At 47.2% G+C, this 15376-nt stretch overlaps 1 protein-coding gene across 1 annotated transcript; it reads left to right on the top strand.

The window, feature by feature from the left end:
* Window positions 1-5231: 5231 nt before the first annotated feature.
* Window positions 5232-14466, top strand: RPL22 (ribosomal protein L22). Its single transcript, XM_069477280.1, has 4 exons — window positions 5232-5281; window positions 7099-7203; window positions 9157-9281; window positions 12715-14466. The coding sequence occupies exons 1-4, from the start codon at window positions 5270-5272 to the stop codon at window positions 12857-12859; spliced, it is 387 nt and encodes a 128-aa protein (XP_069333381.1). The 5' UTR covers window positions 5232-5269; the 3' UTR covers window positions 12860-14466.
* Window positions 14467-15376: the final 910 nt, after the last annotated feature.

Raw genomic sequence — 15376 nt, 5'->3', positions numbered from 1 at the left:
TGGACCCGAGGAGACGTCGAGCGCTGTGGAGCGGGGAGCTGCTAGGGCCTGGGGCTCCGGCAGGGGAGGGCTGGCGAGCGGCGGGGCCCTGTACCTGTCCGCTGGGCTGCTTGCTGGGAGCTGGCCGTCCGAGCCTTTCAAGCGCTCTCACTGCGGCTTTGAGCACCCGCGCCGTCGCCCTGCCAAACCCAAGGAGTCACCAGCCCTGGAAGATCAGGCCTTGGGACGGCACAAAGCTTCCTAGCCGGAGCCCAGCCTCTCCTCACTCCCACCCCCGGAATTCTCCGCCCGGTGTCCTCTGGGTGACCCGCAGGCGACGCCCCTTCCGCGCTGGGACTCTGCATTGCTGGGGGCGCGGTGCTCGAGCCCACCTTCCCGAGCGCGGCTGCTACCTCGCGGCAAGACGGGGGCCTGAACCGAACTCGGCACTTGACGAGCTGGAGTGGACGGTGCCAGGAGAGGGTCCACGGCTCGGACTGGACCCCACCGGGGATGACAGAGCCCGAGTCACAGGCCGCACAGAGCGGGGCTGAGGACCTGGCTGCAGAGTGTTCAGGGGTTCATTGGCCCATGGCTCGTCGCTCTCTTCCATCCGACTTGGGTCTCAACAGTGTGGGTCCCCGCAGCCACTCTCCTCGACGGCCAATCGGGGGCGCCAGAGAGTAGCCGACGCCCCTCCAGGGCCATGCCGGCGCTGGGGAGCGGGAGCGGGAGGCTTTGGAATCCCAGGCCTGCCTTCTGGGCTCGCGACCAAGTGACTGACCTCTCAGGGCCTCTGGGGGAAAATAGGGCCGGGCTCCTGATAAAGCGGTGAGACCATAATGGAACAAGGCACGTGAAATGCACATACTGGGCGTCCAAATAATTGAAGCCCCAACCCCACTGCCAGCCGAGATCCCCAAAGTGGGCGGGAGTTTGGAGGGGTGGTTCCGAGCCTTTCCAGCAGGGCCCCTTCTGCTGCTCCCGGCCTGGCAAATGCCTGTTTATCCCAGTGCTATTTTCTCCCCGTGCCCTCCCTGCCTAGGTCCAGGCGATCAGTTGTCAGCTTTCTCTACCTGTTATCTTGAGAGCCCCGTTTCTGTCCCTCTTGCAATCCCTGCGGCAAGCCCGGAGCCTGGCCCACAGAAGGTGCCAGCTACTGGGTGCCGTGGCTTGCCTGTAGTCTCAGCTATTCTGGAGGCCGAGGCGGGAGCATCGCCGGAAGCAGGGAGTTTGAGACCAGCCTGGGCAATATAGCCAGACCCTCTATCTAAAAATAATAATAATAATGAAGATGCTCAATTAAGGCTTACTAATTAGTTAGAAAAATCTAGGAGATAATATTTGAGCTGGTTTTTTTTTTTTTTTTTTATTTGAAATAAGTTCTCACTGTGTCTCATTGGCTGGAGTTCAGTGCTGTCATCATAGCTCACTGAACCACAAACTTGATTCTCCTGCCTCAGCCTCCCTAGTAGCTGGGACTATAGGTGTGTGCCACCGTCCCGGCACCATCCTGGGTTAATTTTTAAACTGTTTTTATAGAGCTGGAGTCTCACTATATTGCCCAGGCTTGAACTGGGTTTTGAAGGACAAGCAGGAGTTTTTCAGGAGAAGGAAGTGAATTCTCAGGGCCCTCCCTAGCCCTGGTTCTATTTGTGTTCCAAGTAAGGATGGCTAATGTTTATGAGCCAAGATACTATTTCAAGCCCTTTTTCTTGTATTAACTCATTTAACCCTGACAACAACCTCAGAAGGTAGAAAATGTTATCCCTAGTAAGTGGTGGGACTGGCATACAAAACCAGGTAGGTGCTTTGTAAATGAAGGATGCATTAATTTCCCAGTAGGAGGCGTTCTTGATACCTGACCTTCTTTAATTCATTGATTCATGTGTTCATCTGTTCAACTAGTATTTATCAAGCATCTGCCATGGGCCAGATGTTGTACTAGGCATTGAGACATAGACAGGAACACACCAGCCAAGGTTAACCAAGTACACAAATAAATACAATAATGACAAATGGTGTGAAATGCTTAGAAGAAAACAGTAAGGATGATGTGATGGAGAACAGCTGGGAGGGGCTGGAGCTAAGGACCACACTAGGTACCCATGGGCAGAGAGGGGCACTGAGTTTGGGACCCCCGGAGGATGAGAAGAAATCAGGAAAAGTTCCAAGCAGGAGGAATTGCAAGTGAAAAGTCCCAGAAGTGGGAATAAGTCCGGAGAAAAGAAACGAAGACCAATGTGGATGGAGATGAAGGAACTTGGGGGGGAGTGGGGCTGAGGATGGGGGGTGGGCGTCACCCTGGAGAGGTGAGAGGCAGGGCAAAGGTGTGGGAGGGCAGGTGGGGGTGAAGGTGGTGCACTGGACACTCTAGACTAGCAATATCAAGGAGGCCACTGGTTGTGCAAGTCAGGAATGCAGGGAGGGGTTGGGCTGCACACGTGCACCTGGGAGTCATATTTAAAGAAACAGCCTGGGTCATGCCTAAAGATCAAGTGCAGATAAAGATGAGAGGAGCTTTCTGTGCTGCACCACTTCAAATCCGGGGATGAGGACTGGAGCAAGGAGATGAAGGAGCTGCCAGTGAGGCGGGATGAGAAGCAGGAGAGCCCGGGGTCCTGGGGCCCAGGTAGGCAAGGCCAGCGGAGGAGGGAGCGACCAGCGGTATCAGATGCCATTGAGACGGGCAGAAGAGGAGGACAGAGAACTGACCTGGCGCTTAGCGGGGCAGTCACTACTGATCTCGGTGAGGGCTGTCCTGGCACCTGGGGGACAAAAGCCTGAGCAGAGTGGGTTCAACAGAAAACAGGAGGAGAGAAGCTGGAGGCAGTGCACAAAGGCAACTCTCCCAAGAAGCTTTGTGCAAAGAGATGGAGGGAAAAGGGGTGGCTGCCGAAGGGGAATCTTGAGGGTCCAGGGAATTGCTTTTTCTTTTTTAAGATGGGAGACGGGAGATCTTTTTTAAGATGGCGAGATGCTGACCCATGAGCATCCGGAAGAAACGATAAATTGATGATTTCAAGGGACAGGTGAGGGCTGTTGCAGTGATGTCCTCACATAGGCAGGAGTGTATGAGATCACTGCCCAAGCATAGGGGGTGTCCTCAGGTGGGAGCAAGGACAGGTCTTCCATAGTGAGAGGAGGAAGGCAGAGTCTGGGGGCGTGGATGTGCTGGGTGGTTAGGTGGGGAGGCAGGAGGGTCTGAGAATCTCCTTGGGATCGCTACTATGTTGGCAGCAAAAGAGCAATGGAAGGCAGCAGCTGGGAGGGAGGTTTTGCTTTCTGACCAGAGGTGTGAAATTGTCACTTAGGAGAGGGATTTAGGATTGTCCACAGCCCTGAGAGCTCACCTGGGATCAGGAGTGTTTTGGCAAGGGTCATTCGGAGACACCCACCACACTACATAGTTTTTAACTCAGAGAATTTAATATAAAGGAATGTTAACTAGGGATAAGGACTTGTTAACTAGGTAACTGAAAGGGTAAAATAAGAACAGTAGCATCTGTAGGAAGCAGCTACCACTCACTCCTAGGGTGGTGTTATTATTAATAAACTGTAGAAGCTCAAAGGAGGGGCACGAGGAGCAGAAACTCAGGCATCTAAGGAGGGGGTGCTGCTCGGCTGGGGCTGGTTTCTCTGAGGAGGAGAAAATGAGGCTGATTCTGCAAGTGTTGGAATAACTGCAAACTGGATGCCACTGCTGTTTCTGGAATGTTCCAACTGCCACTGTCAGGCTGAAGAAGCAAGAGTGGGTGACACCAATAGAAAGGAACAAGCAGGAAGGAAAACCCTCTACCGGTAGAACCTAATTGGGATCAGCTCACAAAGCAGAAATGTTTGCAGAGGTCCAGCCTCAGCATTGCAAAGCCAAGAACAGCAGGTGGCTTTGGAGTGTGGTCAACGGGCACCAGAGGCCTAAGATTAAACCTAGACCAGTCAGCACGCTGTGCGTTTCCTCCAAGGATTATAAGCCAGGATTGGACTTTTGCTAGGTGAGTACGTTGAAGCCAGGTAAAGGGAATGGTGTGTACGCACCTGAGTGATTACAATTCAGGATCCTGGAATATAATTCCATAAGGACAGGATGGCAAAGTAGCCCAGTCTAGGGACTGTACGCCTAAGGTTGGAGACCCTTGCTTCTCCGTGTGTGGTTCATAGACCAGCAGCATCAGCATCACTGGAAGTGTTAACTAGAAACAAATTAATGGGGTTTATACTTTGGAAAAAGCAGAGCTTTATTTCTCATACAGGGTAGCACCCTGCTGGGTGGAGGTTCCAACAGGTTGGGAGGCTGAGACATGGGCGGAAGCCAGGCACACGTGCTTCAAAGAGACAAAAGGCAATGGGATTTTATACCCAGCGGGGTGGTCAAATATACATATTCAACGAGCTATAGGAGGAGCATGAATATTTATGAAAAGAGAAATCACGTGCATGCGTAATTGTGCTTTATCTCTCCGATCCTGTCGTGGCTGGGAACTCAGTATTAGGTGTTTCTGGGGTCCCCTTGGCTGAGGGGTCCATTCGATTAGCAGAGGGTTTAGGATTTTATTTTTAGTTCACAGAAGCTTGCAAGAAATGCAGAATTGGAATCAGATTTGGTGGTCCCCATCTACATACCCCTGTGAGACACCCAGGCAGAGGCTTTTTGGAAGTGGGAAACTGGAAGACGCGCTGAAAGCCAGGAGGCAGGCTGTGACGGAGGGTGGGCAGCTCGAATTTGAGGCTGTTGCAGGGTCACTCGGGGGCGCGTTCCTGGCAGGAGGGCTGGCGCCGGGAGATACAGCCCCGGGCACGAGCTTCCGAGCTGGGCTGCTGAGGGAGGGGAAGCCATAGTGGTCTCCGCCTTAGACCTCTATCTAAATCCCCACAGCCCGAACGGATCTGCTCACTTCCCCAAGTTCGTGGGTTCCAGTCCCGTACCCTGAGATGGTAATGTACGGATTAGCGAATTTCTGTATTTCTTTGAAAGTCTTCTTTCAAAAGGAAAACCAACCCCTTTATTTCTCTTTGGGCTCTTCCAGACCGGCTACGCCCCCGCGATCCTCCAGTGGGACCGGCCGCCCAGCCTCCTTCCTGCCGGGCAACGCTCTGGGCCGGGGAGAGGACGCAGTCTGCATTCAGGCAAAACCAATCGCTGCCCGATCGTACAGGACGGAGCGAAATGGTGGCGATCGAGGGGCGTGTCGGAGCGATTAATGCTGCCTGGGCCCTGCGTGCCCTGCGAGCTACGGGCTCTTTGCGTTTGCGTAGTTCGCTCACCTCCCTTTCTGCCTCCGCTGCCGCCATGGCACCCGCGGTTAGTATGGCTCCGCGTGAGGCCTCGGTGCCGGGAGAGGCACGTGGGCCTCACCGAGCTCTGCACCTGCCCAGGCTCGCGGGGGACGGCGCTCTGCAGCGTCCGTCTGAGGGGGGCTGGCAGGCCGGCCGCAGCGGGCCGGGGCTGCTGCCGAGCCCCAGCAGCACGTTGTGGGCGGAGGAGGCTGCGGCCTGAGGCCCGTGAGGGAGAGCCGGGAGCTCTCGGAGGCCGCGACTCCGTCTCGGGCTCTAACGTGGGCCAGCGGGGAGCTGGACCGTGGAGACTGCGGGCTGGGCCGGTCACTGGCCTTCGGAGTCCGGCCCTGGGCCTGGTTACCTGGGCGGAGGGCGGGGAAGAAGAAGGGGACCTGCCATCCTGGGGAGCCGCGCATTTGGGAAGCCTGCGGCCAAGACTCGGGAACGAATCCGCGGAAGGGTGGCCTGGTCGGCCTGTTTCCGGAGAGGTGGCTCCGATTTGAGGAGCCTTTTAGCGTCTCCGGAGGAAATTATTTTATCAGAGCGCAGCTGTACGGACCCTTTTTGGTGTAGGGTCCCAAATTCCATTCTCCTTTAGCTAGGCTGGGGCTGGGCTGTGAGGCGCCCTCGTGTCTCCCTGCAGATCACTCTCCTGCCAGGTTACTTGAAGAAAGTTGTTTTTCACCCCAAGAATCTCCCTTTCCGCTTTTGTTGGGATTCCTTGGTTTACATTTCCGGTTCTCCTAGTTTTTATGCCCAGGTGGGCTTTTAAATGCTCTTGTGCATATGCATGCTTTTGGTTTAAAACCTTGATGGGGGGTAGGTATTGTGCTCTTTGTTGGTAGGTCTCTTGCTTGACAATTGTGAATTTCCGGGGCTAGATCCGTAAAGTAGCTCTGAGATTGTTACTGGGAAGAAATGCTGTAAAAAAATTATCAGTGATTATTGTAGTACCTAAATGTTTGAAATGTTGACCCAGTTAATACAGGTTTTATTTGGAGTCCTTTTAAACATAAAGGAAGGGAGGTAAGGTGTATTCTTGGAAAGGTCTATTTAGTTGCTGCAGAGCTTTCTAAAGTGGAAAGTACATGTAAGTAGGATGTACAAATGTATTTTTATGGTGCCCGAGTTTGTGGAGGGATAAGATTAATGTAAGCTTCTTCATAAGAGTGATGAAACTGGAACCTGATAGGATGTGCTCTTCCTATCAGGAAGTGGTTTGGAAGTGCTAAATCATAGATTAAACCAATCAAAAGGTAGAAATTGTCGACAGTAGTGTTATAAGACCCTAAGTTTTAGCTTTAACCTTGTCTAAACTGGAGTGGGCAAGCAGCTAGAATACCTTGCAATTCCCCTTGCTGTTCCTAAGAAGGTGGGTGAGACAGGATTAGGGGAGATGAGGTAGAATGGGTCAGGACCCTAGTCTGGAGACATAGGACAAGGATAGATTTCACATTAAAATTGTTGTAGGTATGCAAAACATTTGTATGCTTGTACTCTAATCCTGAAATAAAATAAAGGAGTATTTCATGAAACTAATAGACCTTCATGCCTGTAGAGATTGGGGAGAAAGTTTGAGTGGGTCAGAAGTGCTAGAATGATTTCCCCATCAAAAGGGCATGAGCCCTCAGGCCCCCAAGCTTGTAGAGCTGCATCTTCCCAATCATACCTCTGCCACACTTGGGCAGATGGTGGCTCTTGGGGCTCTTAGAAGGGAACACAACTCCATGGGTTTTGTATTTGTATGGGCTTTTATACCTATTGACATTTTTGGTTTTGTTAATTTCTGTTTTTTTGACTGGCTGAGCTTTCATCTCTGTTATTATTTGTATACTTTCTTAGAAAAAGCTTGTGGCAAAGGGGGGCAAAAAAAAGAAGCAAGTGTTGAAGTTCACTCTTGATTGCACCCACCCTGTAGAAGATGGGATCATGGATGCTGCTAATTTTGTAAGTTACATTATTGTTGCCACTGGGGATGGTCATGAACCTTTTCAGATACTGTTGAGAAAACCCACCAGAAGACATTTCTGTTTTCAGCCTTATAGGCAACCTCACAGTTCTGGCTGTATTATTTAATTCTGAGATTATGGGCAGATTATTTGTTTCTAAGTCTCTAGCTTTCTCCTGTGCATAGCAGGTGTGAAGAATAAAATGGGCTCTAGCACATAGGTGCTGTTGTTTTCCCCCTCCTCTTTTCGTTTCCAAAAATGATTTTCCCCCTCCTTTCGTTTCCAAAAATGATTTTACTTAAAAGTTACCAAGAAACAGACCAGCTTCATTGGGTCCAACATCCCCTTTTTAAGCACAAGCGATGGGCCTTGATCCTCTGTGGGCTGCCTCTGTCCTGGGCCTCGCTTTTCAGGTGTGGAGAGATGGCAGCAGTTATTGAGGCTTTCTGGTGTATTATGCATCTGAACTGCAGTGTTTACTTTAAAATATCTTTTTCATTCCTTGCTTTGTCCTGATTTTTTGGCCCTCAATTTTGTCCATTCTGCAGTATTTCCCTATTCTATTTCAGTCTAGAAATTTTAAATAATCTCACTGCTACATTTTGATGCTGCAACTTGGTTTTGACATTTTACTCTTTTTTCCTCTAATAGCCATGTTTGGGGAATTCATACTTGGTATTTGTGTACAGAAGTCTCCTAAATTTACGTTTGCTCTTCAGTCTCCAGAAGATCACCTGTTGCTAGGACTGGTACCATTGCAACAACAGTCATTTTCAATTAAAAATGAAAGGCTTGGCCTATGGCCGCTGATTATGCAGAATGGGATTTGGGTAACCTCTTGTAGTTTATGTAGATGCCTTTTGCATCTGTGTCCTTCAAGAAGTCTTTCAGTTGGCTTCTTAGTTCTTTCTTTATCCAGTAACTTCTGGCTTTTCTTGTCCTTACTAACCTTGGTGTCTTCCAGTTTGATATCTGCGTGGTGGCCCTGCCCTGGCAATATCCCTGCCTCCCTCCCTCTACAAACTATTCCCTCAGCACAGTCACTCATCTGTGTGTGTCTTTTCCTTCCAGACACCTCCTTAGGGTAGAAAACTTACGTTATTTATGAGTCTTAAGACGCAAAAGTCAAGATTTCTGACCTAATCACACTCTGCACCATCTACGGTTACCATATTTTGTATTGGAGTTTTTAAATACAGAATTATAGGAGTTTTGAGTGGAAAAGGACTTCATCTCATTGCAATATCAAGACAACTAAAGTCTTTTTGGGGCAAAGATTCCTGAAGCCCACGGAGGTGAATGGCTTACCTAGGCCCAAAGAAGGGGATTGCAGAGAGTCCATCACTGGCTCCTTAGGTGGCTGCCTCTTCTGTTGTACCATGCATGTGGCCCTGGCCCAGATCTAGAATTGTTTTGGTCACTGCATGTCTTTGCTCTTTCTTCTAGGTTGAAGACTTATTTTGTCTGATAGTGCTGAAAACAGTGCTTTATATTCCTTAGATTCAGAAGTTGCCTGCAGGTTTTGTTGTGTGTACCTTGTGAAAGTTTGGCCTCGGTTTTCTTGTCTATTCTTGCATTGCCCACTAAGCATTCCATGTAGAGGCATATTTGACCTTGTGTGGACACATTCAAGTATGTTCGTGCTAGGATGTTGTTTTCATAGTATAGAACATGTGAGTAAGGTTGCAGTAGTGTCGTTTTCTGCCTGTTAGTCCTAGATTTCAGACTTCGTATGAATAGGTAAAGATTTGCTATCATCTTTTAAGAGTGGACATTTAAAAAGTAATATTGCACCCTATAAATATATGCAACTATTATGTACCCTTGGTAATTAAAAATTTAAAGAACGTTATTAGTTCAGCATTGGGAGTACAAAAAAAATAAAATACTCTGCCGTTGAGGCAGGTCAGCCTGTCACTTCACTAATTGGTCAATTTGACGATTTCCACAGGAGCAGTTTTTGCAAGAGAGAATCAAAGTGAATGGAAAAGCTGGGAATCTCGGGGGCGGGGTTGTGACCATCGAGAGAAGCAAGAGCAAGATCACTGTCACTTCTGAGGTGCCTTTTTCTAAAAGGTATGGGAAGAGGGCCAGTGTGACCAATGTGTACCCAGTCTCAGTCACCCTCACCCTGGACAGGAGTGGGCTTGTCTGCAGAGTCATTTGTTTTGTGATTGCGTCTGTTAATTTCTGGAACAATGCCCAGTGCAGGAGGCAGTGAACGAATGAATGAAATCATGGTAGTTAACATTATTCAACTTTCAGCTGTTTTACAATTTTCTTTTTCACAGGCTAAAGTATTTCAAGTAGTCAGGTGCTTAGACTTGTTTAGACTGTATTTTTTTTTTTTTTTTTTTTTAAGAGAACAGGTCTTGCTCTGTTGCCCAGGGTAGAGTGCAGCAGCATGGCCATAGCTCACTGCAGCCTCAAACTTTTGGGCTCAAGCAATCCTCCCACCTCAGACTCCCAAGTAGCTGGGACTATAGACATGTACTACTGTGTCTAGCTAATTTAAACTTTTTCTTTGTAGAGACAGGGTCTGGCTATGTTGCCCAGGCTGGTCTTAAACTCATGGCCTCAAGCGATCCTCCTGTCTTGGCCCCCAAAAGTGCTGAGATTATAGGTGTGAGCCACTGCACCCAGCCTAGCCCTTAGTCTGTAGTCTTAAAATATAGAACTTCCTTTGCCTCTAGATTACACTGAAGAGCTTTCCTTTCCCTCTTTTTTTTTCCCCCCTTGAGACAGAGTCTTGCTCTGTTGCCTGGGCTAGCGTGCAGTGGTGTCATCATAGCTCACTGAAACCTCAAACTCCTGGGCTCAAGCGATCCTCCTGCCTCAGCCTCCCAAGTAGCTGGGAGTACAGGTGCATGCCACCATGCTTGGCTAATTTCTCCACTTTTAGTAGAGATGGGGTCTCACTCCTGCTCAGGCTGGTCTTGAACTCCTGAGCTCAAGTGATCCTCTCACTCTGGCCTCCCACAGTGCTAGGATTATAGGCATGAACCTATAAAAGCGCCCAGCTGAGCTTTTCTTTTTAATTCCATTTTTTCCCCTGTAAGTGCTGCTATGGCATTGGACAAGGAGTCAGGGTATCTCAGTGTAGACTGAAGGCAGTCCAGTTAATACCTTTGGCCCCATTTTCTTTCTTTCAAGATGAAGACATTAATTCCCTTGCCCCCTGCTACTTTATATGGTAGTTTTGAGAATGAGGTTAGAACACTTCATAAGTCACTAAAGAATTGGACGTGTTGGCCAGGCACGGTGGCTCAGGCCTGTAATCCTAGCACTCTGGGAGGCCGAGGTGGGTGGATCCTTTGAGCTCAGGAGTTCGAGACCAGCCTGAGCAAGAGCGAGACCCCGTCTCTACTAAAAATAGAAAGAAATTATATGGATAACTAAAAATATATATGGAAAAAATTAGCTGGGCATGGTGGCTCGTGTCTGTAGTCCCAGCTACTCGGGAGGCTGAGACAGGAGGATCGCTTGAGCCCAAGAGTTTGAGGTTGCTGTGAGCTAGGCTGATGCCACGGCACTCTAGCCTGGGCAACAGAATGAGACTCTGTCTCAGGAAAAAAAAAAAAAAAAAAAAACAATTGGACGTGTCTGTACCTACCTCCTAGCCCAGGGCTGGGCCTGTTAGGAGCTTTTAATCATACTGAATCAAGTAGTGGGAAATTAATGATATCAGTGAAGTGACGACTTTGAAGCCCAAGTGAAGCACTCATGGTCTGCCTGTCTGAGTTATTTTATTTGCAGGGAGGGAGATTTGATAGAGGAATAGCCAGGTGCCGCTGTAGGGCCTCCAGGATGCACAGAGCATTCAGCTTGCTGGGCTCTAGCAGAGCCCGTGGGCTCTGTGACCCCTTTACCAGTTTGCTCTGAGAATGTCCTGCCATGTCTTGTTGCAGTTTTCACAAATTTTCTGTTCTTTACTCAGTGGAAAAGGGAAGGAACTTTGATCTTCTATTATAGCTTCCCTTTCTTAATGATAATAGTTATATTTTCCTGAAACATTCATAGTATCCCTAATGTAGAACTTTTTCTTCCTTGCCTCTGAACATCTGCAGGTTTTTCCCTGAATTTTCCCCAATGTTCTATTATGAGAATTTTTTTTTTAAAGACTGGGTCTCCCTCTGTCACCTGGGCTAGAGTGCAGTGGCATCATCATAGCTCACTGCAGCCTCTGACTCCTGGGATCAAGTGATCCTCCTTCCTCAGCCTCCCGAGTAGCCACCATGCCTGGCTAATTTTTTTTATTTTTGGTAGAGATGAGGTCTCACTATTGCTCAGGCTCTGTTGAACTCCTGGCCTCAAGTGATCCTGCTGCCTCGGCCTCCCAAAATGCTAGGATTACAGTACAGGCATGAGCATCATGCCTGGCCAATTATGAAAATTTTTAAACTACCTGAAATTTTGGATTAAACACTTCATCTGAATACAGCATGGTACAAATAATTGAGAAAAGAACACTTTGTAGACGGAAGGACCAGACCAATTTATTTTTATGCAGAGAAAGGTAGAGTTGACCTGAGATCTTCACATCTTTGTGAAGATGGCTTTGTTGCTGTAGGAACATTGTTGAACAGTGTTCATGTCTTGGATATGGTGAATTTGTTGGTTCATAACAGTCTGAAAAGGTGGTAAGTATCATAAATCTCATTTTATAGTGCGAGAAACTGTGGTTTGGTAGGATTGATTTGCACAGCAGTGAGTTTGTGTGGCCTTGTACTCCTCTTTTTCATGGCTTTGGGAAGATGCAGAATAGCTAACCTCAGGCCCTCATAAGCAAATGGGTCAGAGAAGAAACAAGATTGCAGGCTTATGTCTTTATTATGTAGTTAGGCTGTTGGGCACAAAGCTAGTACCTGCCTTTATATAAAGAGCAAGTTTTCTAATGAGCAGTTTGCTGTGGTGACTGTTTAGCTCTCACCCAGGCCAAGGCAGCAGTTAGGCAGATGGATTAAAAAACCTAAATGCTCTCTGCTGGAGTAAGCGCAGTGGCAGGGTGGCGCTCCGTCCCGGTGCATTGGGTAAGGAGCATCACGTAGCAGTGAGAGTGTATGACACAGCCCTGAAACACTCCTGATAACCCAGGCAACCTCTAAAGGAGATTTGACTCAGTGAGGTGATGTATGTGAAGGATTTGGAGCTCGTTGGTTACCCAGTGGTTTCCCAATAAAACGTATTAAGGCTATGTGCTCAACTGTCAAGTTACTACCGTGGTATCTCCAGTGGTCACTATAAACCATTTTAGAGGTGTTTGTTGTTTAATGGACAACTACTACATTTACTAATCTGTTCTCATTTTTATTGCCAATTTAGACAACATGCAGCTGATACTTATTAAGAGCACTGGCTGGGTATATTTGCCTTTTTGCCATTTTTGGCACATGGGAAAATACTTGAATTGTAATGATTTTGAATATGTGGGTTTTATAAAAGTTAAAATGTTTTTGTATGCAAGAAGGCCATTTGTCTAGTGTAGTTCTCAAGTGTCCTTTCTCTGCAGGTATTTGAAATATCTCACCAAAAAATATTTGAAGAAGAACAATCTACGTGATTGGTTGCGTGTAGTTGCTAACAGCAAAGAGAGTTACGAATTACGTTACTTCCAAATTAACCAGGACGAAGAAGAGGAGGAAGATGAGGATTAAAATTCATTTATTTGGAATATTTTGTATAAGTTCTTAAATAAAATATGGGAACTAAAATGGTGGTTTATCCTTGTGTTTCTGCAGTATGGATTGAACAGAAAATTGGAAATCATAGTAAAAGGGCTTTGCTTGGCTGCCACTTACTTATTTGTAACTTGACTTTTTTTTCTGCTTGAAAATTCCAGTTCTCATGAAGTGGTGATAGCAAATAGGAGAAGGCGACTGTAAGGGAACTGACGACCCCGAGCAGGTAGATAAGGGTGCGGAGACAGTGTGAGCTTCAGTTAGTCACTGTTTTGCTTAAAAAGGGTGACAGTCAATTGTATCCAGGGCTTTTTCAAAGACAGATTCAGGAATACAAGTGGGCTCTTCTCATTCATTAAAAGCAAAACAGGTGACTTCTTTTTAAGAGTCTCTTGTGGAGAAAATGGCAGTGTCAATAAAATGTAGGTTTGTGGGCCATTCATCTTATTTTCATTTTTTGGTTATAAATTACTCTTGATGCACACAATTTTGTATACTAATCCTTTTTCTTCCTGTAGAAATAAAATGTGCTCCTTTAGCATTGCTGCAAATTCAACTACCCTCTATCAAAGGGTTTGAAGAGCAATTGTCCAAGTCCCAGGTTCTAAATTAAGTAAATGTACAAAATGAGTTTGTAAATAGTCAATGTTCCTACCAAGTCTTTGCAACAAACTGTTATTTTGTTCTCCAGCAGAGGGCGCTGGAGTAGACCTTCCAGATGTGCCCTCCTGTGTGGGTCCCAGAGATGGGAGCCGTTGATGCTCATGGCTCTGGAGGCTTCTGTGAAGGGGAGACGTGGGAGATGCCCAGCAAATAGCTGCTTCCGTGCCACGTAGGCCATGACTGGATTTAATGACGGAAGTCATTCTACAAAGTGGGGTGCCTACGAGATTTTGTGCCCACGTGTGCAGAGGCTAGAGAACTCAGAAGTGGTTACCCAGGCTGGGAAGACATAATTGTTGCTGAGGGTGGCTTTGAAAGAGACCCTGATGCCTCATGGTACCCTTCAGAAAGCCAAACAATAATGCAGAAATGTTGGCCTTGTTTTATAATTACGGTGTATAAAATTCATGTTTTTAAAGAGCGTGCCTGCAGCTGGTTTTCACACCTGAAATTGTGCTCTGCGAGTTGCGTAGCTGAAATTAAATGTTCAAGTCCTGCCTTGGCTCCAATTTAACATTTGGTGCTCTCTGGATTGAGTTGAACATGTTGAGGCTTTGCAATTTCATTTGTGGTAAAGGCTCTAGCATTTTCTATTTCTATGCAAATTTCTTGAAGCAGAATTGCTTGCATATTTCTTCTCTGCTCTCACAGAAGGCAGAGTTTCTTTCAAACTTAACTGAGGCATCAGTTGCTCTTTGGCTATGTCCCTTACCATGATTATTAACTATCAGTGTGTGACTTGGGTTTGCAAATTTTACTTGTTGGTTGCACTGATGTTCCCTTGTAGTAATTTTTGGTTTGGTTGTGAAAAACATTAACCCTGGGCTGAAATTAGCATATAAGTTTTTTTAAACTAGTCCCAGATTTTAAAACTTGTAATAAAATTGAAACTCATTGGTTTTCTATATCTTATTGAACTCTTGTATTTGAGTTTTGATCACATTTTATATTAAAGTGGCTAACACATGGCTACTATTGTTGTGCAAGGCCTTTTTTTTTGGAAGGACTGGCATGTTAATCTGTTCAGCAACTAAAGCTTTGTCCTCACTGATGAGTTGCTGTACCCACAGTTACCTTGGTCTTTATTAGGCTTAGAAGGAAATGTGTCCTTTATTTCCATTTTCTTCCCTTTGGTTGTGCAGTTTTCCCTCAGTGAGATCCTGGAGCTGGCTGTAACGGAACTCTCCATGTAGGATTTCTTCAGATCCACAGGCTGGAGTACAACTGCAAACAAATGATGGTTTTTGATGGGGAGTGTGTAGTGTGAAGTTGATTTACATTGCCCTGGTCACACCAGCTATGCCCAAAGCACATTTGAGACCAATTTTCTTGGTACTGTCTTGCCTCCTGCCTCACCTGCCTGATCTGAAGTAGTTGGCACAGAAACAGACTGGAGCCGTGGAGAGTTTCAAGCTGTGATTTAAGTTCACAACAGTCAGACACATGGGAAAAGTGTGGGGATTTGATCATACCAAGTATATTAAGACAGCTGATAGATACCTGGGGATATTTGATTTCCTGGAAGGTGAGCAGGCCCCCAGTGAGGGTCCCTTTGGTGAAGCCACTGATGACTTCAAGAGAGCCTGGAAGTTAGCATTGATAACATGCTTTCATTTCCTCCCCCAGAGAGGTATGCTGTCCCTTGGGAATGGGGGCGGCAGGGATGTTGGTCCCTTACAAGAGATAACTACAACTACAGATCTGTCAGCACCCAGGGGATACAGCATCTCCCTGGCAACCCTTGGACAAAACACAGGGCTGATTGGGGTCCAAAGTCCCCCAGGGTAGGGACAGCTGAGGCACCACAGCAGTGGGAGGTAGGCCAGGCCC

The sequence above is a fragment of the Eulemur rufifrons genome, chromosome 8, assembly GCF_041146395.1.
Source record: "Eulemur rufifrons isolate Redbay chromosome 8, OSU_ERuf_1, whole genome shotgun sequence".
Lineage (NCBI taxonomy): Eukaryota > Metazoa > Chordata > Mammalia > Primates > Lemuridae > Eulemur > Eulemur rufifrons.
Note: the sequence above shows the minus strand (reverse complement) of the source record. Positions and strands in the feature narration are given on the sequence as shown.